Source organism: Linepithema humile, chromosome 4, assembly GCF_040581485.1.
Source record: "Linepithema humile isolate Giens D197 chromosome 4, Lhum_UNIL_v1.0, whole genome shotgun sequence".
In the NCBI taxonomy this organism is placed as follows: Eukaryota; Metazoa; Arthropoda; class Insecta; order Hymenoptera; family Formicidae; genus Linepithema; species Linepithema humile.
In genome coordinates, this window is record NC_090131.1 from 29,462,445 (window position 1) to 29,490,358 (window position 27,914).

General features: G+C 32.7%; 1 protein-coding gene and 1 long non-coding RNA gene across 3 annotated transcripts in view; one reads left to right on the plus strand and one right to left on the minus strand.

Moving 5' to 3' along the window:
- Window positions 1–23,609, minus strand: part of LOC105673331 (uncharacterized) — a 50,888-nt gene extending 27,279 nt beyond the window's left edge. Inside the window, exons 1-2 of the long non-coding RNA XR_010890018.1 lie at window positions 23,523–23,609; window positions 23,195–23,407 (exon numbers count right to left, since the gene is read on the minus strand). This is a non-coding gene — a long non-coding RNA (uncharacterized lncRNA). The remainder of the gene's footprint in view (window positions 1–23,194; window positions 23,408–23,522) is intronic.
- The window catches only part of LOC105673323 (uncharacterized), a 48,422-nt gene extending 22,682 nt beyond the window's left edge, over window positions 1–25,740 (plus strand). For both annotated transcript variants that reach the window (XM_012368859.2, XM_012368860.2), the window contains 6 exons: window positions 13,656–13,780; window positions 14,765–14,843; window positions 18,336–18,428; window positions 18,840–19,144; window positions 19,911–20,184; window positions 23,830–25,740. In XM_012368859.2, coding sequence (XP_012224282.2) covers window positions 13,656–13,780; window positions 14,765–14,843; window positions 18,336–18,428; window positions 18,840–19,144; window positions 19,911–20,184; window positions 23,830–24,034 — 1,081 coding nt within the window. In that variant the 3' untranslated portion in view covers window positions 24,035–25,740. The remainder of the gene's footprint in view (window positions 1–13,655; window positions 13,781–14,764; window positions 14,844–18,335; window positions 18,429–18,839; window positions 19,145–19,910; window positions 20,185–23,829) is intronic.
- Window positions 25,741–27,914: the final 2,174 nt, after the last annotated feature.

A 27,914-nucleotide genomic window follows, 5' to 3' on the forward strand; every position in this document is an offset into this window, starting at 1 on the left:
GTGGAATTACGTTTCGTTATAATCGCGCTGTAGAGAACACGTACAAAGGCTGTTGTTGCATCTATTCGATCCCACTCTCATCACTGTCACACGTGGAATGCATCATATGATTCTCACTTCATTATTAATGATAATGAAATATTGAATTATTGGCGAAGTAGGTCAAACAATAATTCATTTTTTTTTTTAATTTTCACTTTTTAAACTGTTCGTCTTTCTGCCAAATTTTTTGTCTTCCATCAATATATACGTACTTTCTTGCCAAATTTCTCTCAACTCTTTTTCTCAGTTCAATTAATTCGAGGACTTTTTTTCGTCGCTGTTAGTCTAAATCTGTGAGACGCGAAGGTCGTTTTACTTTCCGGTGCATCGCGAACGTGATTACACGGTGATGGCGGAAGCGCGATGATTACAGTTGCAGCAGCGCTCTATTTTCCGCGATGACATATAATTACCAAAGATAGTGCGCAAAACTATTTGATAAAACTGAGAATATAAAACTAATTAACCTTCCACGAGCACCATAGTGTCTCTAAAATCAATAGGCGTCAACAGTTTCCAAGTTATTTCGCTTTAATAAGTTCACGAACTACGTTTCAGGAAAACAAGTAGATAGGAAAATTATATTCTCCGGGTAATTTTGGATAGCTCTCAAATTTTAATTTGAAGTTTGATTATAAAATCAATAATATATATATATATATATATATATATATATATATATATATATGTATATGTATGTATGTATATATATATAAAATGAAAATTAAGAAAGTTGCGATAAGCGATAACTTTCCTCGACACAATTGCTGAGAAAGAATAATAGAGCGTATCACTGAAATTAACATTGCAAGTGGTAAAATACTTTATATATCTTTCTAATTAAATCACGAATTAATATTCTGTTGAAATGAAGTAATTTAAAATTAAAACTTTATTATGCAATAAGCATCTCTTACTTTCAATGACAACGCAAATTATTTAATATTTGCTTAACATTTGCATCAACATCTTCAATGCGAAATAGGTTTCAGATTAATGGAGAGACCCATCATTATAATTTCCTCCGTTTTCTTGAACTTCTCATTGTATTACGCGTGCGAAACCATGGTGGACGTTGGATCATGGTGGATTACGAAGGGAAATGCGTCATCAGCATATGTCCACTCATCGTGTGTTATGTTAGCGTTTCTCTCGTTATCTCGTGTCATCTTGCGGTTAATTCTCGGAATGCAGCTTGCATTCGCTGACAATGACAAATTCCAAAAATTAAGCGCAAATATTAATTCCACATTTATAATTCAATGTGCAAAATTCAATTATGTATATATTAATTTGCATATATATCAAAATCATCATTATAGTTTGTTAACTTCATTAAATTGTCAACGTCATTAACATTCGTCAACTTTAATATGTCCGCTTGTTTATTTGTTTGTTCACCTGTTTGCTGTGATTGTTTGTAAACTCGTATCGTGACCGCTTAATTAATTAATTAACTAATTATTAGAAATTGCTCGTCAATATTGTCAAATTGCTCAATTAAGAATTTCTAAGTCTATAAAACAATATTTATTTTAACATAATTTATTTACAAAAATATAGTTCAGCTTTTGGAAAATGCTTGTAACTTTTCAAATTACGAGAAATAATCTGAGAAACGTGAAAAGTTTATAAATTTTAACAATTATGCAATATACTTCTTTAAAAATCTTATTTAAAAATTGTTCAGATAAAAACAGCATTTCTCGAATGCAACGACTCAATAAAATGGTGCCTTTGGGTTCATCTTCTCTGCACTTTATCGTTGTAAAAAGTATGCCGTTGCTTTTCAGGGCTTTGAAAGCCCCCTCAATAGGCGATTTTCTCGCAAGAGAGTGAGATGGGATGGGGAGCATAAAAGAGAGATGCGTCTCAAATATTTGCGGCAAAAAAAAGAGTAGATAAGCTATCTCAGAAATTTAGATCGTCTAACGGGTGGCGGAGAAAAAAAATTCTCACGCTCTCTCGGGAATTGACAGTGTGGGATCGGAGGCGATCGTAATCTCAATCGAGCGAAACAATGCTCTATAGGTATGGAGAAGTGAGAAAAACGCACGCGTTATCAAGCCGCCGTCATCTCTCTTGTCGATTTAACACTAGTTTAAGAGATAATGACCGCCGGCTGTTATACAAAAGCTCTTCTCGCTAAAATTTCGAAAGAAAATTCTACCTGGAAATCTGCCATTAGGTTTATCTAAACCTGCACTAAACGTCATTGCAAATTTTACTTTACTTTTACGAATTTCTCGAATAATGATTGATTGATAATATTGATTGAACTCTCACAAAACAGAGAAATATATATAATAAATATCCGGTTACTGTATTTCCCTGTAATGACGCAACGATGCAACAGGTAGGCATCCTGCCGCCATCACATTATTTCACATCCACCTGCATCACGCGCAAATTTAATTGTTACGAAGAAAACTGTAATGCGCGATCGTTACACGTCATACGACTTAGGCAAACTGTATTTCTCGCTACAACGTGATTTACGATGCGCTTGCATCACCGCCGCATTAATCGAGGAGAAATTTGTGTACATAAAATTATTATTAAATTAGATTATTATTTGATTAAATATAAAATTATTTGTATTATTTGATTAAATATAAAATTATTTGTATTACGGAATATAAAAAGATAAGAATTAGTCTAATAATTTTTTATGTGATTATTAATTTTTAATATTATTAATTTAATTTATTTAATAATTTATATATTATATCAATTAGCAAATTTCTTTTTTCAAAAATGTATTATCCCTAATTGTAAGTACAATAAAAAAGTACTGTGTATGCACATCTATTTTCTCTCGATTAATAAGGCTAAATAATAAAAGTAATAACGAGATACTAAATAATAAAGAGGAGCATATCATTTCATCAACTTCCTATCGCGTGTTCATGTTTAACTTGTTTCACGGTACGCTCGATCGATCACATTTCTAACAAGCGTTGCGATCGTAAAATAAAAACTATAGTCTCGCTATTATATCGCAATAATCGCGAGACACGAGTGTCAATATTTTTAATGCAGAGAAGAAAAACAAACAATATATAAATTGAAAGTGACCAAATCATAAAATCTCTAGCAGTTTCCCGATTTCACGGCAACGATTTTTATTAACTCTTATTGCACGATTTCGCACGTTAATAGTCAAAAACGTAAAACCATTGAACTATGAAATAAACACAATTTACGTGTATCAAGCAGAAATAATTGTAATGATCTTCATAACAATCGCGTAAAATTTTTCTCAGTATAAAGTAGACAAAGTGAATTTTTATGACAATGTTTTAGATAAATATAATTTTTATTGAAATTAGAATTTTAAAATTAGAATTTTAGAATTTTAAATTAGAATCTTTAGAAATTAAATATATAATAAATAAAGTATGAACAAAATAATTTCGTATTTTGCAATCTTCACAATTTTTCTGCGACTAAAATATACGATGTTGAATATAAATTATGTACAATAAAAAAAACCAACAGTGTTAACAAAATTTACATATAACACACACATAGATACGCATACATATATGCAACGAAATATATGCATGTGTATGCGTATGCAACGCTTGACTGATCGTCCATTAGAATTACAGTTATGAAATTATAACACATAAGAATAAACTAGATTGTCGTACCCGCGAAACCGGACATACTGGAAATACCAGTTGTACGTTTTACCAATATATTCCGCTCTGGAAATAATATAATTCGCCAAATCAAGTTGGCGAACGAAGAAAATGCAACTGATTTATAATTTTAGAACATATTTTTGCAACACATCAAGTATACATATATATTTTATATATATATTTTTTTTTATACTTAAAGATTAATTTTTTATTTAATTAAATTTTATTGCACAATATAAATTTTATTATAATAGTAATAAGAAAAAATTTGCTTTCTATTTATTTATTTATTTAACGAATAATAAATGACAACCTATTTTGCTCGATAGAATATAATGTTTGCTTGATAGAATGTAATGTTTTACATTTCACCATGTATATATGGAAGATAGTAATTCACCAGCGAAGCGTTGCATGTGTCAAGAACATCGCGAAAGTCCGTTCCGGCCAATTGCGGATACGCGCAAATTTATTAGCGAGAGAGGAACAATCGAATTCACACGCGAGAATGTAGAAATCGACGATGGGAAAAGCCATGGAAAAATCGTGTCACGGTTATTGGGTCGCATCGATGGTTGTTGTAAATTTTTCGCGACGTTTGATTGATTACTGATAATCGACCCATGAGATTTTTTAAATCTCTTGTTTATAATATATAAAAATAATTAATAATAACTCATTTTTTTATAAGATACATAAAAATAATTAATAATTTAGTTTTTGCAAAATATTTACAAGAACAAGAAGAAAATACTAATACTAATATCTTATTGTATGGAATTATCCTACTTTAAAAGAGGCATGTTATTTACTTTTCCTTATTTTAACAGTTGTTTCACAAGTGTTTAAACAGATATAATTAAACGAATACAAAAGGAAAAAAAGGCGCGCGTGTAACGCGCGCATGTCCTAATCTACATAAAAAAAAAATATATATATATATATATATATATATATATATATATATATACGCATATGTACATATGTCGTTTTATTATAGATATGTTAATTTAAAATTTAAATATAGCAGACACGCTCGTTACTGGAATTAAATAGCGTGTTCGATCTGCGACGTGGTAAACAACTGTATCATGCATCGTCTCTTATCAGAGTTTATCAAATAAGAATGATAAGAGTAACGACTGATCCGTGATAGAAACGTCGAGAGTTTCAAGTCTAAATATTTTCTATAGGTTCAAATATTTACTGTCTATATTTTTGTTTTACTTGTTTTACTTGTTATCGAATTTTTTATTACATATATGGCGCATATATGACAGATTAATCGAATAGATTAATCGAACCTAATAGATTAATCGAACCTAATAGATTGATCGAACCTAATAGATTAATCGAAAACTCCGCCGTTAAAATTTGATTATTTTCGCGAAAGTCTATATCGTTTGCTCATAAACACAGACTCATTGCTTCGATAATCCGTGGTTCTTAGTTCCGTAGTCGTGTTTGCATAGTTTGTTACACACGCGACTAGCAGGATCAATAGATCCATAAATCGCCGGATCTCCGCTCGGTTAGTTTCGGTTTATATACAATGAGCCGAAATTAGGTCAATAGCAGCTTCTCCGTCTCGTCAGTTTCCGGCAAACAGAACTGCCTATTCTCGAACTCGCTTGTCTGTCCAAATCGTCATACGCGATCAAGATTGAAGCAAAGAGAAACATAGGAAATTGATTTTGCTTCTACTAATATTGAGAGACAGTAGCTTAAAATATAAAAGCATGAAGAAGATACAAATGTCACTCTCAGATTCTAGATACGCTGCTCTTAATAATTTAAATTTTCAAATTGTAGCGCTAAGTAATAATAATTTGATTATAATTATAGACAATAATTATTTAATGTATAATTATTAAATAATTATCGTTTATAATTATAAAAAAATTATTAGTTACAGTTTAGCATTACGATTTGAAAATTCAATTGATTTAGAACAAAGTTTCTCGAATATATATATATATATATATGTCATATAATATAATATATTGTTTCTTTGTTACAATTTCTGTAGAAATTTATTTTTATCAAAATAGGGAGATTACGTCCCGTTAAGGGTGCAAGAAAGAAGGAGAAAGGTAAGGGGACGGCGGAGTAGGGGGAGGTAGATGAGAGAAGAGTGACCGTGGACCAGGTCGTTTCGCTCTGGAAAATGCGGAGACGCATTTCTCTCTCGGGAAAAAGCCATTTTCTCGGCTCTCGTGCGGTGCCGCCTGTTTACCCCGTCAGCTCATCTATAATTTCTATCCTCGCTTGTTTACGGCATCATCTCGCAACAGTGCCGCGACGCCCGAAATGGAGTTTTTATTTCCAATCGACTCAATCAGACATTAAAAAAATCTTTCGGGAGGAATTCGTAAATCTGCGATCTACGATTTTTTCGACATTTCACAGTTTTCGTTTGTTGCAACTTGTGAGCCAAAATATTCATTTTTACTTTTTTAAACATTAAATGTTTGATATTCGCATCTTTTCAACATTAAATGCCACATAAAAAATAATCCAATAGTGTTATTAACAAGTCGATATAATCTGTTCATATTTTATCTTTAGAATAGGAATATTTTAATTGTCATTAATTAATTAATAAAGACGAGCAAAAGTATGCATTCTCGCTTTGATCGCAGATACATGAGAATTAGTTTGATCGTAAATATTACTCTGAAAAATATCAGACTATCAAACAGGAAAAATAATTAAAATCTTTTACTATTTATTATAATTATAAGTTGACAAATACAAAAATCATTTGGATGATTATTTTTATATAAAGGTTTCAATCAATATTTAATCTTTCTGTCACTTGATAGCGCCGTAATGTGCACAGAAATTTCTCGCAAAAATGGTCACGTTCACAGCCGGCCAACTCGATAACATCTTTCCGTCGAAAAATTTCGCTTCCCAACTGAACGTATCGACTCGGATAAAAATATAACAAGCTCATTTAACAAGATATCAGTATTAATATACAATCAATTAAAATCACGTTATATCAATGTAAGGGAAATGTCAATTTAAGGGGAAAAATATTTTATTAACATTGACATGTAAATAAAATAGAGCGAAATAATAACTGATTTTTAAAGTTATTTTTTGCAAGAATCTGTTCCACGATAAAAATTCTATTAAACGAAATAGAGCGATGAGGACGACATCGCTCTATTGTTACGCAAAACAATGACTTATTCCCCGGGCGACGGGGTCACGGCCTCGTGTACCCTCCCTGATAACGCGGAATATGGTTGTTACACGACGACATTTACACGGTGTAACCCTAAGGGAAATGCATGCCAACATTTCCCTTGCAACACTTCGCGTTGCGATATGGTCGATATTATAAGCGAAACTTGTCTCGAAGACGCGACTGTCGGACTTTTTATTTGAAACGTTGAAAAATTCAAGCAACTTGGAAAATTAAACTCGCCAATAATTTAGATAATTTCCGAGAAAGCAAAATATATGTATAGCCGAAAATATCAATGTTTTTTCACGTTTTTCACAACGAAAAGCCATTTCTGTAATTTTATTTTCATCAAACATGAAAAATTTAAAGATAAAGAAGCTTGCAAACCAAAAGCATACGCTTCAAGTTTCTTATTCTAAATATTAAATTTTGCCTACCAATATGCATGTTTCTCAGTATGACTTTTCCTAAGTGTAGATTTTGTGCTACGAATTGTTTCTATGACAATATATCCGACTTTAAATTGTAGAATAATGATAGATAAATTTTCAAACGTTCTCTTTTTCTAAATTTTTGCAAATTTATAGTATACTCAATCGCGACGTTTCGCAAAAATTAAAACTATTTCTGTGAAAGGATAAAATGTCATTTCAACATGACAATAGGCTCGAAAGACAATTATTCCATAAGTGTTCCACACAGCTGGAACTTCCGGAATTCGACATTTCATATTCAAGAACTCAATATCATCTACTACAACAATTGTTGGAAGTCTCTATGGAAACTAAAATAAAAACCGGGGAAAAAATGGAAATAAAAAGCAGGAAACGTGATATCTCAAAAGGAAGTGGTATTCCAATAGAGACAAATGCGCAGACGAAACAAGACGAAGGTTTTGGATGCTGCGTTTCTAGCTCTCTGCCACATACCTCAGGCCTATCCTTAATACATCCTACAGGTATTTATAGGTCGGCGCAAATAGAAAAGAGGAAGATAACGCGCGGACGCTAGTGTAAATTTCAATAATTTAAATATGTTTCACATTGCAACAGCACTCTTCCTGTCACTTGAATTCACCTGCTTGCGAGGTGACCTGCTTATGGTCGTTGAATTATTTCTCTAGGAACGGTGAGCTCTCCTTTCACACTTGCATATCGTATTGCCGCCATTGACAATTCGCATACATGTTGCGTGTGCGCGTGCACTAATATCTTATACCTACATCTACGCAGAAAGAACCTACATTTCTGTGCGTTCAGATTTTCAAGATTATCACGCTGTTAGCAGCAGCGGCGTTTCCAGCAGCGTGGTTTGATATTTGTTGTTTATTATTTTAATTCAAATTTTGTACATAACGCTTATTGCTTTTTGCATAATGCATGCATTTTTTTAATTTTTGTTTCCTCTAGCTAGCATTTTTTTTTACTTAGTAATTATTGTTTGAAGTAATTATTACGATACTTGTTAAATTATATTATTATAATATTTTGTACCATATTAAATGTATTAAATATTATTTGTGACACTTTGATAAAGAATGTTCCGTGATTTATTAACGGTTCGCAATACTGTTACAGTGTGATATGAGCCATTGATAATGAAACAAGGCATGGCACAGGATAATTTAAAATTGCTGGCAAAGTCGGTCAACGTTAATCGTGGTTGGCTAATGCTTTTTCACAATGTGCCTTTTAAATAGCTTTGATCTAGAAAAGAATAAGATAATCGTATATATCTGCCGATAATTAATCGAGATAATAGAGTAATTATATTGTAATTTCATTGAACAATTAATCGCGCTATATTCAGAGATCCTATCCTGATTAGTTTTGGTTATTCATTAAATACGAGTAAATCAAGATATGTTGAACATACGAGCATAAATTTGTACTACATTATAACATCAATAATTATGAATCATAAGTTTTGAATTCTATTAAAAGTATGATATATAATCATGCATGATATAAAATTTACACAAAATATGAAAATATTTTGTACATTTTTTAAATTATAATTAATGATACACTTGTTTGGAAACAGATAAAGCGTAGTAGGATATTTTTCAGATAAATCGTTACATGGAGCGAACTGGGGGGCATCGAGAAATTTCGAAATATCGAGGATAGAATCTGCGAATTGAGGAAGTGACATCTCCCTCAATCCGCGATTCGCCATTGATATCCTCTCGCGGGATTGATATTCTCTCCAGTGGCGTTGCGGTGATATTTCCTCCCTCCGTTGCGAGATCACGTGAGAAAGCATCGTATGCATTATGCAGGAGCGGACGGATGGACGTCACTTGAGAATCTCTCGACACGAATCGCGTTATTTTCCGGAAAACTATATAAAATCGTGTTATTTGGCGGGAAATTATATATGTGAAATCGTGTTGTTCTTCGCCTAGAAATTCAAAAGCGAGTGGCTATGATATTTACATAAATTTCATTAAATGAAAGGCTCGGCAATTTTATAAAGCTGATCTCTATAAAGATGATAAATTGTTATCACAATATCATCGATGTAGCTATCGCATGTAGTTATTATAAAGAATAAGAATAAAATGTTAATACAATCGAACAAAGGACGATTTCTCGTGCAAAAATAGTTTGGAAGCGCGGAATAAATTTTTTTTTCTTCACGGTTGGAATTATCTCACTCATTTTTATAATTTTTTCTAGAAAATTTTCTTCCTTAGAACACAAAGATCTCGTTTTGTTTTAGTTTTTTATTTAAAATATAATCATAATTATCGATTTGCTCATGAGTTTAATATAAAAAATTGTCGGATTACTGATTTGTACGCGTATTTACGAATCACCATGCCGGAAACACTATGCACCATTTCGTTCGCTTTCCTTCTCAATATGCACGCGATCGCTAACGCAATTTCACGGGTGTGTGCATGTGCAATAACGAAGGCTTAGGTCAGCTTTTCATCTGCGCACTCCACGACTGATTACGTCTTGTCCACGCGCGATTCGAATTAATTTGATTTGCCGTTTATATTTTTGCCCATATCGCATCCCTCGAATTTCCACCTTTGATTGCATTTCCGATCCTGACGCGCGTCTCGAACGCAGAAGTGAAAAGCGACTGCGAATGGTTATTTAATCGCTCCTATTTCATTATTTAATTATATTTCTTACTACAAAAAAATATAAAAATTCTAGAGAGAGAGGGGGGGGGCAGGAGAGAGGATTTGCGAGCTTAGGAAAACCGGAAGCTAGAGATCTAAGTACCTGCGAATCCAATAACACTACCAGTAGAAACCTCTCGTTTCTGAGCTAATTTCGGGATCGCTACGCGTTATACATGAGAACCAGGCTTAAGACTTAGTCTCGACGGAGTTCCCGACATCGACATCGAGAAAGGAATAGGGTGGTGGATGAAAAGGGGTGGCAGGAGGGAGAGGAGGGGAAGAAGTCGCGGATTAGTTTCGCTCGCACGTGTGTTCGCCGAGAACTCAATCTACAGATTCGGTTTGCAGTTCGAGAGACAGGGCGACGTCGCGACGACGACGACGACGTCGACTACGTCGTCGACGTTGACAACATCCCAGAATGAGAGAGAGAGAGAGAGAGAGTAGCCTAATCATGAAATCCTTAATCAGCCGTCGCGTTTGTTCGCGGCTTTGAAAGCTTCTAAGATTTCAGATTTGATAATTTGTTGCTCAAACGAAGTGACAAGTTTAAGTGACAAATTTAATTAGATATTCATTTGTAAGGATTTTTATATACTCGTATCTGAACTTGAAAATCTTTCTTCGTAAAGAAGTTTCTTCTTTACTGCTAATCGATTTTGTGTTTTTGCAATGATTGTTAATGAAGGGAAAGGAAGATTTTTTTTCTTTATGATCAAACTGAAGATAAAGATTTTCTCTTATATATAATGATAAATCTCTTAGAAATATTATTTAACTAGTGAGCTCGAGAAATTCCATAACCCATGCGCAATTATATCATACATTACGATTTGTTTACATTCTCATTTCGTGATTTCGCATTTCGGCACGAAATTTCAACAGATAGAAATGATTTTGTTAAACAAATTCCCGGAGCAGCTGTAACCGCGCGCGACCTCGCCAAATATTCCATCAAATATTTCGTCAAATATTTGTCTTCCGATCGAGACTACACGCTTCAGACTCAAAAATGAAATCCGGGAGTCTTGCAGAAACTTTTCCGTCGCCGCGTATGTCTTTACATTGTTATAAAATTAAATTAAATCAATTTGGACAAATTACGCGTTCACTGGACAAACCCATTTCTCAATTAAATCAATTGAATTATTATATATTCGATTAAATTGCTAAATTTAATTGTTACTAATTAAAAATATATAACATAAATGAATCAATATTTAACGTATGAAATATTTAATACAAATGTCAATCAAGGAATATATAAAACAAAGATGAAATAAATATATTACAAAGATCTAGTGTTGAAATTTTAATAAATAGTATTATATATAGCTACTAAATTCTTTAATTAAGTAAATAAATTGCGAATGTTAAAATTCTATATAGAAGAAACTCGGCACAAAATCAGTCAGAAAACTTGTTAAAAAATATCCGCGAGTTCTAGAATATCCTATATATCAGTGGTTATAAAACTGTATTGTATAATTTATATAAAATGTCGCAAGGATAATTCGCGACGGTGAAAAATCCTTGCCCAGAAGTGTCGCATCAACTTCCCGCCTTCAAGAAAGATGAAGAAGCATCATAGCAGAGTCTTTGCGGCATACTAACCATCCGGTGGCAGGATATAAATCTCGTGGTGTTATCCTTGGCTCGCTACTTAGGCCCAAACACTGTTTTGAATTACAATATACGGAAAAAGATAAATATAAATAAAAGTAAATCGAAAATTAATTTAAGAAAGAACAGTAAGATAAATTCACTTGTTTTTGAAATAAGTTAACGAATAAAACACGTTAAATAATTAAATTATATTAATTAATAAAAAAGTTAATCTATAAAAGAGTAAATCGAAAATTAATTTAAGAAAGAACAGTAAGATAAATTCACTTGTTTTTGAAATAAGTTAACGAATAAAACACGTTAAGTAATTAAATTATATTAATTAATAAAAAAGTTAATCTATAAAAGAGTAATAAAATAAACCAATCTATATTGAAAGTAAAATAAGATTGTCACGCATTAATCTAAAGTAAAGTTAAAATATATTTCCTTAATTGTGAGGATTTATTTGCATTTTCTAAACACCCGATGGAAAAATTGAAAAATCGAGACATGGCTGAAAGTTTCAGTAAAGCAACGATATAATGATTTATTTAGCGAAAGTGGCGGATTTTTATTGGAAACACGTCGTAACTGGATATCGACAACTGCTCAGATTTTAGGTTGGGGGTGGAAATGGGCTTGAGAGTGGGGGTGACAGGGTGGCAGCGAAAGGGCCATGAGATGAATTTTAATAAAAGACTGCCAATGTGTCCGGTAGTAAATTACTCAATTTAAGTTTGATGCCGTAGAAAGTTTTCTTTTGCGCGAAAAAAAAAATTTAACAAATTAAAAACAAATTTTTCAAAGTAATTACTTGCACTTTAATCACAACTGATAATTATAAAAATTGAATATAATTCGACTATGATTGATTTGTTTTATCCTACTTATTATGTATCATTATACATTATGCCATTATTTATATCGTTATGCTCGTATTATCAATGTAATTTCACGAATCTCTCTTCGATTCGCGTATTTGAAAATAGAAACATCTCGAAAAAAAGGATGCACGTTATTCGTATACGTAGAAAGATAATCGAAGCAACGTCTTTTCGTATTAAGGATAAGAAACCTTCTTACTTCTCTTAGCACATAAAACGAAGGTCGTAAGGCCATCGTCGTCGTGGACGCCGTTCCATGCATTTTAAAACGACCGAACGCCTACGAATTATGTTTTCACGATCGTCACGGTTTTGATCCTCTCTCCATACCTTCGTCCCTTCCATCTCCCTTTACTATCCCCTAAGGGCTCGATATCGCGCCATAAAGTTCGGACGATTATTCTCGCGGAATGTCTCATTTCACCGAAACGATCGAGAATGAAATTTCAAATGATGTACTAGTTACATATGTGCATCCCTTTTTTCCATTCGATCATATGATATTAGTTTTTATGTTATAACATGACATTGTACTATTTAGTCATTAAAACTGTGACGCATAAAAGTATGATATACCACTATTTTATCGTCATTTTAAAAGGTTGCGCATTGACGGTGTTATCTGTCGTGAATTACTAAACGTACTTAATCTAGAAATTATGAAGCCACAAAGCGATTTGTGTATTCATATTCGTATCGTATTTATATTTATGCACATATAATATTCTTCATTTTGCCTTGCCGTTCTTTATCTTTCTTTTTTTACCTTCTCATATCGCAAAAAAATGGCAGCGTAAATTGCATTTTTATCGTTCGTTCTCGTTTTGTGTAGAAATATTTGCCGGAAATTTTTAAAACACTATGGACGTTTTTAAAATCGGAAACGTCGACACTTCCAGAATAAAATGTTATCGCCAATTTCCTGTTAAAATGCTGCAATCGATAATGAACAGGAAAATTTTTTTTTAACTTTCTAAGCTTATTGTTGGAATTTTGTAAAAATTTCAAGAAACATTAATTGCTTGAAAAAATCTAGATTAATCTTCATATACAGTGCATATTTTCAATATCTGTGTTTCAAAAATATTTCATATTATATGATTTATTATGTGCAAATTTTCTCATTGCAGGAAAAATAGCACGACCTTGGAGAAGTTTCACCTGCAAATCTCGAGGTTGGAGTTATACCCTAAGGATTCGAAGTACGTGGACCAGTTGCTCCACGAAATGGCAACCAGACCGATTCTTCATGTCGGTAAGTGTAGTAATGTAATTTCTAATTATATATTATATATAAATAATATAATATTATTATATATTGTATATATTATATATAAATTGATCGTAAAGTTCGTAATTTTTAGTTGAATTAATATTTTGCAAATTCTTTCGTATAAACATTAACTCTATAATTATATCTTATGAATATAATTTAATGTTTTATGTTTTTATAATTTTTTTAATGCTCATTGTGTAATTTTGAGAACTAACATTCATCGAGAATAATAGGAAATGTATTTAATTAACCGTGTTAATTAGTCTAATTATCCACGTGATGGCAATTCAGTTGACGTATCATCAGTATAAGCTGAAAAGTTATTATTCAACTTAATTGAAGCTATGCATAAAAATACGTTTGATTATATATAAATAATCTATGCCAGATAATATAAACTATTCAGAAAAGTAAAATATAAGGCACATTTTTCATGGAAGATACATATGATGTATAAAAGATGCAATATGTCAATTGCTCGATTCGCATTAGCTAATTATAAGTTGCCCTGATGACACTTCTAATTGTAAAATCATCAATATAGAAATTTAATTTGCTGATAGATTATTACAGCGTAGTGGTTTACTCGGATAATTTTGCTTCGGTTATATCGATCTCTCGTCCCGACTGTATAAGTAATCTTGTAAATGTCGTATACTTAATTCAGACCGCAGACGACGGACACTTTATTATTTGGTCGCGACGATTCATCGCTACGCGATCAATTATCGACTAAGATTACTTAATGCTTATGATGATTCAAGAGCTAAGCAATCGCTTAGCTTTATCGCGGTTTTTTAAATGCGGTTTACGAAAAGCATCCTAATTATTCCAACGATATGATTAATAAGAAGTTATCGATTATTATTTGAATTATTGAACGGAATTTTTTTTAAATAAAAGTGCATAATTGTCATTAAAATATTATGTATCTAAAATTATTTTGCTTTTGATTTGTTCCAGTTCAGAAGGACGGTGGCACGCAATTAAAGCTAGTCATTGATTACGGTGATAACATGCAAGCGCTGTTCAAACCAATGCGGTAAGTACACAATCAATACACCAGATGTAACTATATTTAACACTTTCGCTCTTTATCCCTATTCCTAAGGGCAGTTTTTTTAGCTTTTTAGGCCAACGGTGATACAAAAAAATTCTACCGCAAATCAGATCAACCGTGCACTAAACACATTTTAATAAAAATCAATTTATATAAAAGTATCAATCTTTCCATCCGATGGAAGTAGTGATAATTATTGATGTTTCAATCACATAGATATCTATCAAACAAAATGAATATCGCGAACGCAAATTGCGCGATTATGGCGCTAATTAAGAGTGATCGTGTGCAAATTACGAAGGAGAGGTCAGCTTTTGCGACTCGCACAAGTGATGGTAGCGAGACCACAGAGTGTGGCAAAGTTCTTGGCGTATCTTGGGGTCGCAGGCAGGCAGCGCGCGAAATTACTTCGGCAGTTTGTCGGTGACGGCAAGGCATCGCGACGCCCCTGCGGGAAATGTCGTCCCGATAGCGCCCAAATTAACGCCGAGACATCGCCCGAATCGCCGTCTTGAATTCACAGTCTATTTGCAAATTTGCAAGTGTATCGCCTTTCGTTAACGTCAAAATTGCCGCGGGAAGTTATTATTTGACACGTATAGGATGTATAAAAGTGTTTCAAGAATAGACTACTGAAATCATTTATAATTAACATTTCTCGTACGAAAACTTCGAAAGAATTTTCCAAACTAATTTCTTACAATCGGCGAATTTTCGCGAAGTTCTACATTAAAAAAGAATAAAAAAAAAAAAAGATTTCATAACAATACTTAGAATTAATAAAAATTCTGGAACATCTGCGCTGATCTCTCGTAAAGCCGAGATTGATAAGATCCGACGTGAAGCGGACACATAATCGCTTCTCTCGGTTTTTCCCACTGACGAAGTTACACGGATCAGATTACGAGCGCAATTACATAAGTGGTGTCCTGAGCGCACGTCTCGTGCCGTGAGAGAAACACTCTCGAGCAACCGGCCCCCCTTCATCATCCCCCTCCCCTCTTCCGTCGCTCTTCTTTTTCTTCTTATATCGTCTTTCACGCGAATGATATGTCACACACGCCATTGTTTCGTGTTTCCAGGCACACGTGCTTTTTTGCGCGTCACCTTATCGCGACGTGACGACTTCAATTGAAATTCAATTGATGTCCGCTCGACTCGTTTTCGTTTCAAAACGTGATGACTCCGTACGTTGTTTCTAACGCTTTCAAATCAAACACGAATGTAGGTTTTTAAATTTTTACTCAATATAAAATAGTAATGTAAAAGCATTAGAGCGTATTTCAAGCAACGCAAATATCATGTATCGTAATAGAATCTTCAGAGAATCGATAAGAAATACAATACGGCAATAGCAGCAATAATCATTTTTTTCTAAATTATCGTGTAATCGCTCCTCAATTTATAATAATCAACATTCCAATAATGCTCTTCGGGATACGCTAAGTAAAGGAATGGCGATGCGGTGCAATATCCGGAAAGATCGAGAGAAATTTTCAGACAAGGCTCATATTGCAACTCTCTCGCTCTCTCAGTCCTCCCTTCGCCCTCCCCTCTCTTTCGCTCTCATAGTGGGCTTCACACGAGTCCGAAACCCTTTAAACTTCCAGTGGGCCGAAGATTCCACGATAAGTGGCCGCCGCTCGCGCGGCTTAAACTCCAGTAATAAGTTCGCCAATAAGTTCCCGGGAAAGTTTGCGACCCCGCGAGAGCGGCGGCGAGAATTTCGGCGAGATGGCGAGCTGGCCGCAATAAGCTCTCGTTACTTGCTTGGACAAAATTTGCTCAATCTCTCCGGGAAGAGGACAAAAATATTCTTCACGACATATTCCCTTTATACGATTGCTGCCTTTATATTGTATTTCTTTTATGATTTGCGCACTGAATTCGCATTTAATATTATCTCGTAAAGTTTCGAGACTAACTTTATGGAAGTAACGATTTATATTTTATGGAATAAATTTAATTTGGCGATTTAATTGAGCGGAGTTAGGAGTCACATTTATAACGGATTTATTATCTATCATATATTTCTATGTCTATGAAAATTTAGAAAATTAAATTTGTTAATAAAAAGAAAGCTACGTATCGCACACGAACCTCAAATTAACTGCTCGATCGACCCGGTTTTTGCGAGGTAGATTTTTCCCTTGTTCTCCAGAGTCGATTGGATCCCGCTCGCGAGATTCATGCTCCTCGCTTGTGCTTATTGTCCTGTCTCACGTGTATATATCTATATACATATACCGCGCGACTCGTAAAACCCGCACCAAGATCACCGGGTAAATATTTGATCGCGCTCGAGTTTGCGGAACTCCTGAAGCTCTCTCTTCCCTCCCCTTTTCCCCGACCCTTCGTCCTTCTTTTGCCCCTCCTGCTCCTCTCAAGAGAGATCCTCGAGAGAAGCTCGGGGACCAATAAAAGCCTGAGCTCTCGCATTGTCCCTTTGCTGCACTTCCCTGGCGAATAATTTTGGTTTCTTTCTTTTCTTTTTTGTCGCTCAATGTTAAGACTACACGTTGCACAGTTTGATATTTGTCAATCTAAGATAATAAAATAAGATAGTTTATCCGGTTGTATGTAAAAATAGGCGCAACATCGCAGAATAAAAAAAATCTTTTTTATTCGTTTAAATGATATCATATTTGTTTGTATATTGCGTAACACTATTATTTTAATTTGCTTAGTTAAATGAAACGTCTAATAATTTTAGTGAAGTTTAGCGTTATGTATCGGGAAGCATTGGAATAATTATCAAATAGCGAGCGATTAATAACGAGCACGGATTTGTAACAATTGTTATATCAGAACATTGATACGTGTATTGTTCAATTATATTAATTCATCCGCTAAATGAATAATCATGCCTCGTAAAATACACTGTAATACAAATTATTAGCAGAAATGAGGCGTATAACTAACGAAATCAATTCTTTAATAATATTTAGAAAAAAAATTAAAATTTCTTGCTTTTTAAAGATTTTAGAACACAATTATTTTGCGCAAAATTTCGAAAATTTCGCCAATTATTTTGTACATAAAATGTAATAAGTATAACAAATTTAGCGAATAAAGTAACAAATATAATCAGCATGATTACTGCGTTACGCAATATACAATGGCGGTCACGAAGTCACGCGACAGATATCGATCGATTGATGCCGCAATTTGCCTTAATCTTTCGCAATATAGCAATTTCGGATAATACCCACAATATTACGCACGCGAGTTTCTTTCAGACACGCTCCTCCTTACATAGGGTGTCCTAAGGCCATCGCACATCTTTTTAAATGTTCCCAAAATCATAATTATAATAAAAAGAATGTTAATTACACCATTGCTTTTATCTTTCTTTCATAATTTTTTACTTTGTCAGAGAAGGAGGACAGACCCTAATCTTCTGACTAACTTTACTCGTTTTACATGTAATGTTGCTTTTATCATAATGATAACCGGAGTCATTATCAATCGCAGGTTCCCGAGGGAGCAGCAAACTTTGCCAAACCACTTCTACTTCACGGATTTTGAGAGGCATACCGCCGAAATTGCCTCCTTTCATCTAGACAGGTATAATGTAATATTTATCTAATACTTTATGGAATATATATAGAATAACAACTTTGCTTGATTCTAAATGCAAAATCAATTATTTGTAAGCAAAAAATGGAACAATTGATTTCTTATAAAGATACCAAAAGTAGACGTGACATAGATTTTATTCGATCTATCTAAAAAAAATTTATCTACCACAAGTGTTCATTCTGTATATATTATTCCGTATATTTCGTTTATTACAATATTATTCCGTAATTTTCTCGTATTATAAAAGGGAAGAAATCTCATTTAAGACGGAAGACCCGTACAATTCCCTTTTTATCATAAAATGGGACTTTTTGTTTTCAAAATCGCCACGGAGCTAATATTAATCTTTTCTATTCGCATTATTTTAAAACACAAATCTTGTTTTCTCGGTTACAGACTTCTGGGTTTCCGGAGAGCGATGCCAGTGAGCGGTCGAACTCTCAATGTTACAACAGAAATTTATCAAATCGCCGACGGTGAGCTGCTCAAGACGTTCTTCGTGAGCCCAGCCGGCAACCTGTGCTTCCACGGCAAGTGCAGTTACTATTGTGACACTGCACATGCGGTCTGCGGCAGTCCCGACACTCTGGAGGGTAGCTTCGCCGCTTTTCTACCTGACAAAGCTCTCGCGGCCAGAAAGGCTTGGCGACACCCTTGGCGTAGAAGCTATCACAAGCGCAAGAAAGCTCAGTGGGAACACGGTACAGTCTCAAGATAATTTCTTTAAGAGTGTCATCAGAATTTCATAAAGAATTCTAAATATTTTATAAGAAAAGACAAAATTTTTCTTTTTCTTCGTTGTATTTATAAGTAGTTGAACTCATTGTTTTCAAAATAAATTTTGTTTCCTTCTTGTATCTTATTTTATTCTTGTATTTAAAAATCTTATTACTTTTGTTTCAATTAATGTTGACAGATTGTACTATTATAAAATTTCAATCAATAAACTAACTAATTAGTAAATAAATGGACAAGTGATCTTGACATTTCTTCTTACCGTAGTGTAAAATAACGAAAATAATGTATAAAAAATCTATAAAGAATTATTAAAGGAACCAACTAACAATCAAAAAACAATGTCAAGATTACAAGTCTATTTATTCATTCATTAACGTTAGGAAAGAATTGATTAAAGTTATAATACAACATTGTTAACATTAATTAAATCAAGATAACAAATAATAAAAAATTTCTAAGTACAAGAATAATATGATAAATAAGTAAGACATATATTTAGCATAGAGAAAAATAAATGTTCCATTTATACAGATGAGGAATAATTCAATAAGAGACGAAATATAGCTAAGATCAAAATAGTTTTGCATATCGATATACACACACATTTCGGTTTATAATTATTCGTTTCAGTCACGTGTATTTCTAAATATTCAAATCTGTTATTTTTAAATAATACTATTTCAAATAATACATATTTAACCAATAAAATTTTGATGTTATTATCTGCAGATTCCGATTATTGCTCTTTAGTAAAAGAAATCTCGCCATACGACGAAGGTCGACGATTGCTCGACCTGATGGATATGGCGGTCTTTGATTTTTTAACGGGCAATATGGATCGCCATCATTACGAAACGTTTAGGATCTTTGGAAATGATAGTTTCACGTTGCATTTGGACCACGGAAGAGGATTCGGAAAACCCTTCCACGATGAGACATCGATTTTGGCGCCTATCTTGCAGTGCTGCATGATCAGACAGACCACTTTAAGTACTCTACTCCGGTGAGTTTTAGTATTTTTAATATGGCAACACTAATAATGATAAATAATAATTAATGTGATAACTATTCCAACTTTGAATCTTGGAAATGTCACCTCTTTCACAAATCATTAAAAATTGATAATTATATATAATATAGCAGAAATGTATAAGAATTATTTATCGTTACAAAATAATGCACGATTATTTCAAGTGGCTCGCCTTACAACTTCTTCAATATTATATGTTCCATTAATTGTTAAAATAGTAAGGGATTATTGAATTACGAAATGCCGCGTCGCCGCAATAATTCTGATAACGCAGTTTATTTCTCCAGAGGTGTTAAATGTTTCGTGATTTCGACCCGACAGCCAGATAACAGCAATCGACAGTATCGATAACAAAAACAAACGATTTAATTATAAGCGTTTTAATCTGTATACTAGTGTTAATCTCGCGCTCGACATTATTTACCGGTTTTCCATTTCCGATACGATCGATAGCTCGCGCATCCACGAAATCCGACCGGCTGGACATCGAATTTATCGCGCGGTCCGTAAAAACGCGAATCCGCATCAAAGCGAAGATTCACGAGCGCGTCCTGGCAATTCTGATAAAATGCAGCTCCGGATTGCGAAATCCGCCTTATCGTAAAGCTTTCCCCGTTTCCTTTTTTCGACGGGATCGAATTCGCGGAACCGAATCTACTGTCAACTGTTCTGAATTGCAAATTTCACCGATCGATTGACACCGCGTCCATCGCGCGATTCGGCAATTCTCCGACGAATCGAAACAATTGCTCTCATTTCAATGTTCCATTATACGTGTGCCTAGTTTTAAAACCCGGTTGAAAAACACGACAGTATGAGGAATATACAATTCCCTGAAAAACTTGTTATCATTGCGCTCTATAAGTTTTCCAATTTTTGTATGAAATAAATTATACAAGTATAAAACAAACAAACCGTTTAAATTAATCTACTTACTTTTAAATGCATTTCAACAAGACAACATTTTAGACAACATTTAGACAACATTTACGTAACTGCATTACCTAAATTTGCACATAATACATTGAACATTAAAAGATGTTGTTAATTATTACTTATTCTTCAATATATGATTAGGTTTTTTTAAATAAAATATTTTACACATTAAAATGTGTATATTATTTTATATTATTGTGTATGCAATGTGTGTGTATTATCTTGCGATTTATTAAATGGTCTTTTAAGAAATAATGATGATTATGATAACAATCATTGCATAAAAATGATAACAATTAAAGTACTAGATAACTAATGAAAAGGGACAAAAATATTCCGCGATCCAGTTTCCACGGGTAATTTATATATATATATATATAAATGTCTATTTAAATATGAACAATGCAATAGGTAATGTTCAAACGAGCATTATAGAGAACGAACAAATACATACACACACGGATACACACAACAGAGTTAAAGGAGCCCACACGTCGTCCATTAAGCGCGTTATTACAGGATAATTGCTTCCTGCCGCGCTATTTCGTCACATAAACCGCTGATTGCGCCTTCTCCTTCTGTTAGTCCATTTTCTACATTCTACATCGACCGATCGTTCGATCAGCCACATAATTAAAATAACAATGAGGCGAATTCGCTTACTTCGCTATCAATTAAACAGTAACACTTTTTTGTGCAGACCGATAAAATAATGAGAAAAAAATGTTGTTTCTATACCAATCACAGACAACTCCTAAAGTGCCAAATTACTTATCACGACAACAAGATAGTTCCAGTAAAAGCATTCGAAATTTGAATAAGCTCTGACCAAAAATAAAACAACAAAAAATAGTCTCTGGACCAGCAATAAACTGTTTCCAAATTATTAAACCACTATGACTAAAAATAATTTTTCAATAATAATCAAATTCCTCAAGAAAATAATATCGACGATTTTCAGAATTGATAATAGTTCGAGGCGCTTCTCTCCGAGCGACGTGCGTTTTTAGATCAACAACCGGGCGGTCGGAAGCTTTCAGAACGATAATGGAAGCCTCCTCGGGTTGGCGGGACTGCCAATGAATAAAGTATCGGGTTGAGCAGACACTCGACTTGAAGCTCTATTTATACGGGGTGACACACATACAACGCACACATTCCAGCGCGTCACGTGGGTAAAAGTGGACTCTCTCGGAGTCACTTTGCTTTGCCACCGGCTGGCTACTCACCAGGGAGTCCTCGGAGGACTTTCTTTCAGGATTAAGGAGGAAGGATGAGCCTTGAGACTGAACGGCCTTTTCATCCCGCCGGGACTTTTGTTTACCTGGTTGCTCTCATTGTTGATGCAACTATGTAATATGAAATTAGACTCGTGCAAGAATATTCTGTACAAATATACAGAGTGTCCTGCTTTTCGCGTATTATTAATCTAAGAATGATTTTTTTTAATTTAGAATTTGATTTATCTTTGCCAAGAATATCGAAATACTAATTATCTTTTTATAAGAGATATCAATTCAAGAATAAAAGATTGTCGCAAACGTCGGAAAAGCGAATGAATAATATCTTACGTTCTACAGTTAATTTCAGCTGAAGTTTATTTTACTACAATTTAAAAAAAAAGTGATACTTCATTACAAATAAATATATTCTGGTAATTAAAAAATTATTTCTTTAAAAGATCCTAATGAAATGGCTCTCATTATCGTTCTCGAAGCTTTTAGTCGTCCAATTGTTGATTTAAAAATACTACTGCTTAAAAGCTTTAAAAGCTAGAACAATATTATAGTGTTTGCTCACGCATATTTGGTAAACATTAAGATTGTGCATTAAGTGAAATGTACAAAATTCAAGATTTCCACATGTGAAGAAAGAACCGACCAATTAATTAAAAAATTCAGATTATTACGAGTTAATGTATTTGAATGAGATAACCTTAAAATGTAGGTTACATCGAATATTTCTGCTCAACCAGAAATAAAATATTTATCTTGGCTTTAAAATTAGGCAAACTTTTGCCTGTATAAGAAAAAATAGGAAAACTCACAGTCACTCGAGCACCGTGGGCCAACAGCAATCATCTGCCTCGATTAATATGTTGCGGCGAAGTTTCGATGATCCTCGATAATCTCGATAACCTCACAATGCACTCGCGATGTTTGATTACACTTACTTGATTAATGCGCGAAACAACGCGAACACATGTGTGTAAATACATTTTCTTGACGAAACGCAATCGATATCGATTATCCATTGAACACTGAAATACAAAAAATACAATGATACAAATTAATTTATATATTAAAACGGCTTCGACATTCGACATTCTTTGTTATTCACAACTGCTGATATCATTTGAATGAGATAATTAATACCTGCTGATGATTGACTGGAAATAAATTCAACACTTTTCATAGTTGTTTAGTCGAAAACTTTACTCGAGATGTATAAAATGATTGCGATTAAGATTAATTACGCACAGACGAGAAAGGTGCAACGCAAAGTGATCGTGCGACATTTAGGCTGCGGTCACGGAATGCGACTAACTTCTCAGTGTATTTTTATGGCGCGCTTTTCGCTGCGCCTTGTTTTTATATATATATTTTAGAGTGTGTATATATATATATATAATTCCAATAATAAATAAAATTCTATTAACATAATACCTAATTCTCGTGACAGTTTCCACAATGGACCTATGCGGCTCAGCGCAGCTATACGGCAAAGTATGGCAAAGGATCCCGTGGCTCCCGTTTTATGGGAACCTCATTTAGAAGCTTTGGACCGACGAGTAGGTATCATTCTGCAGGCCGTTCGCGATTGCATTACCCAGGAGAACTCCTCGCAACAGGTTCTGCGTAGTGACAAAACAGACTCAAAGTTATAGCCTTCAATTGCGATTTAGAATAATCGCGTGTAAAAAGATGTAAAGAGATCTCTCTTTGTAAAGGTATTTTCTACGCTCTGAGAGTTTAATTATTTCTTTCTTTCCACCTTTTCACATTTAATTTGTTTAATGATTTTTATATCGGCCTATGCATAGATATTAAATTAGAGCACATAATTTAATTAAATTGAATTGATTGAAAAATAAATTACAGAAGTCATATCGCGTCGAGACTTATTTAAAATTTAGTGATAAAATTAATTATATATTTTTATCTTTTATTTATATTTTCTTTCGCTGAATTAAATTGATAGAAATTGCACCTAGCGTTTAAATTTAATTCAGCCATAAAAAAAGATTTATTATATATTTTTAAATCTAGAATTATATAAAATCGATTAAATATGAATTCAGAAATTGTTACTATGTCTGTTTCTTTTTCATTTTTGCACAAAAATTTTATCAACACGTTTTTATATTATAATGTCTCAATGTTATAAAATAATTATGTTATCAAAACTATAACAAATTAATGTTAGCATTTTATGCGGAAAGTTATAATTATTATTGTATTGCAATTTAATTGATATTCAGTCTTGATCTGATTTGTACAATAATAATAATAATATTATAGTAATAATATATTTCATATAATTGAAAAAAGAATATATTATATGCAATTCAAAGAAAAATTTAAATTACTTAACAAAAAAATTGCAAAGAAAATTAAAAGTTAAAAAAATTACGATGTTTCTTATGACAGTAATTACAATTGTAATTCTTGAAATTTTTTCGCATTTTTATTGAAAATAATTTGTACTTCTTTAATTTTGTTATTATAGAAATAATTAAAATTTAATGTAGTTTAAGATAATTTGAATAATTCTGAAATATTTTCATTAATTATGAATTATTTTTGTCGAGAAAAGAAAATATTCAAACATATCATAGAAAATCTTACTAATTATTATAATCATTTTCTATGAGACAAATTTTAACGTACAAAGAGGCTGTTGTACATATTGCATATGAAACATATAAATATACCATTTAGTTATATCTTATATTGCATGTATGTATATTTATTACGACTTGGCGATAATCAAATAAATACAAGTTGTAAACGCGCGCAATAAATGTTAATGTAAATAATATAACGATTACCAATATTTGGAAATTAATCCATTAACGGCCAAAATTCCATTTTTAGAATAAAAATTTTATCACTTATTAACATACCTGTTAGAAAAAATAATACAAAATAATAAATTAATTAATAATTAAAGATCACTGATTCTTGTATTAATCATGATCTAAAAATTATGATTTAATTGTTTAAATGTTTTTTTTCTCATCAACCCAAATTTTTCGAAACTGAAAACACAATTATATGGCATATTAATTAATAATTATATAATTATTTTTAATTACAAAATTTATTGCATTATAATTATGGCCTGTTAAAGGGATTGAAGTAAATTAGATCTGTAATTATATCTGTAAATAAGAATATGGATTTTTGCGAGCGTACGATTTAAGTCATGTTATGCGTGTGCGTGGCTTGCGTGTGTATAAAAGCGTGGAAGAGCTTTTATAAAGTGTGCTTTTCATACGCATGTTTTACGTTCCTTGAAATTCGCACCTGCACACAAAGAAAAATGCATCCAAATGTAAAATAAGATGGACTGCAATTTATGTGTTTTTAATTGATTATTTTATTAATATCTCCTTTCTCCTTTGTACTTACATATTTAACTACAATCTAAAAATTGTTATAAATTAATTATTTCATCAATTTTGTTTTGAAAAAATTAAAGAACTCCTACATTAATTATAAATCAATTCGGATCCTGTTCAAAAATAAGTTTAAAGTCTAAAAAATTAATATAGAAAATTAATATTTAAAAATGTTTATTAAAACACTTAAGAAGAGAGAAAAAATGTACTTAACAAAAAATATCTACGTTTATAATTCTGCAAAAAATTAAAGCATAAAAATAATAATTAATTGGTCCAGTTGTAAAATTTAATTGTCTAAAAATCTGTGAAACAAAAATCCATAGTTAAAAATGGAACAAATTTCTGCTTTTTTCAATTAAAAAGAATTTTAATGAACCAAGAATCATCGCGCTATGCGCGACTTTATTATTGAGAAGTTCAATTCATTGTCGAATACACTATAGATAAAAATCTCTCATTTTTAAATTACTCTGAGGAAAGTTGGTTGATTTCCTCGTTAGAAGATCGATCTCACACAACAGTATCCATTTGTAAAGAAAAGTTAGAAAGTTTCTTTCGTTTCTACTCAATTTTCTGCAGCATATCTGTGCGAAAACTAAAAAAAAGTAATTATGAGACTTTTATAACATCTGTTGGATTATTTTATTTTATCACACACATATATATAATCAGAATATCGATCAGTTTCATTATTAAAGGAGAAAGAAAATGCTCTTTATTGATCCTCTCCAGGAAATCCATCGTTAATGTTTCCTCGAGGGAAGTTTTCCTGCGAAGAGAAGAGAAGCAAAGTTTAAGCCCTCGCTAAAGGCGAATAAAGTTACGCGGAACCGCAAATTCCCAAGTACAACAAACGCGAAGATCCGGCGGATACATTAAGGCGCGAAAAGTCGCGCAAATATTTGATGAGCTACGAGGCAAGAGAAAACGCGTGAGAATCGAGAAATTAATTCGCCAATCGTTTTACTCACTCCTGCTACTGATTTTTTTGGAATCAAGCTAACGGAAAGGATAATTTATAAATTTAATCCTTCCAAGATATATGTATTTTAAAGCTGGAAAATCGGAATAAAGCTTTATTCTAGAGCTTTCTTCTCTTTTAAAATTACTATAAGTATTATAAATAAAATATTGGTTTTCTAAATATGTGCCGCTACTTGCTTGTTTTGCTACAATTTTTGCGGAGTGTAGGCTATATAAAAATGGGCTTTTTTAAACAAATTTGGGATAAATTGTTAATAATTATTAATATTTTATTATTGTTAACATACTTTTTTGTCAGTATTAATTTTAATGATTTTATTTTTGTCGAAAAGTCGAGGCATGTTTCAACCATCACAATTATTAATAATGTTCGAGTTGTAAATAATTAAAATTGAATTTGTTTTTGCGAATTTCACGCGCAAATACACGGCGAAATATTCCTCCTTATTAAATTTCAAGTAGATCGTTTGACTCCGTGTTATTGATTAATGTCGCATTAACGTCAGGATAATCAGGATAATATGCACGTCAAGTTCGCCTTTGATGCCACTTCAACATCGCGAATCTCGCGAATTCGTTTCGCACTTTTTTCCACGCTCGTAGATTTTCCCGATTTTCGCAGTTGCAGCTGACAGATGTGGTGGAGGTTCCCAGATCGCGAATAAATTTCGCAGTCCTATCTATCAGACAAACAAATGTCCGCCGATCGCGACGGTCGAATGTTGTAATTTTTTCCATAAATTTATCAATCATTCCACTTTTTGTTATTTCGTTAACTACAATAAACGAGAAAGAACAACAGTAATAAGAAAGAAAATAATAATAAAATAGTTGATTTATGTTATATAAACTGCAATGTATTATTTAATACTTTCATTGTATATATCTGACTTTAGGGAATACGAAATAAAGAATCGAGAAACCACATATGTATTTGACAAAGCCGAATTCACGATTATTTCGCGTAATAAAGTGGTTCGCTATTTTACATTCGGTTTCGGCGTTCACAAAATCGTCAATCGCAAAACCATATCGAAATCATCAATTAACAATCGGGCGCCGAAATTGTCAATTAGAACATATCCGATTATTAATGACTGACATTAACCCATTAAAAACCATAATTATATTATAAAGGATTATTATTATCATTATT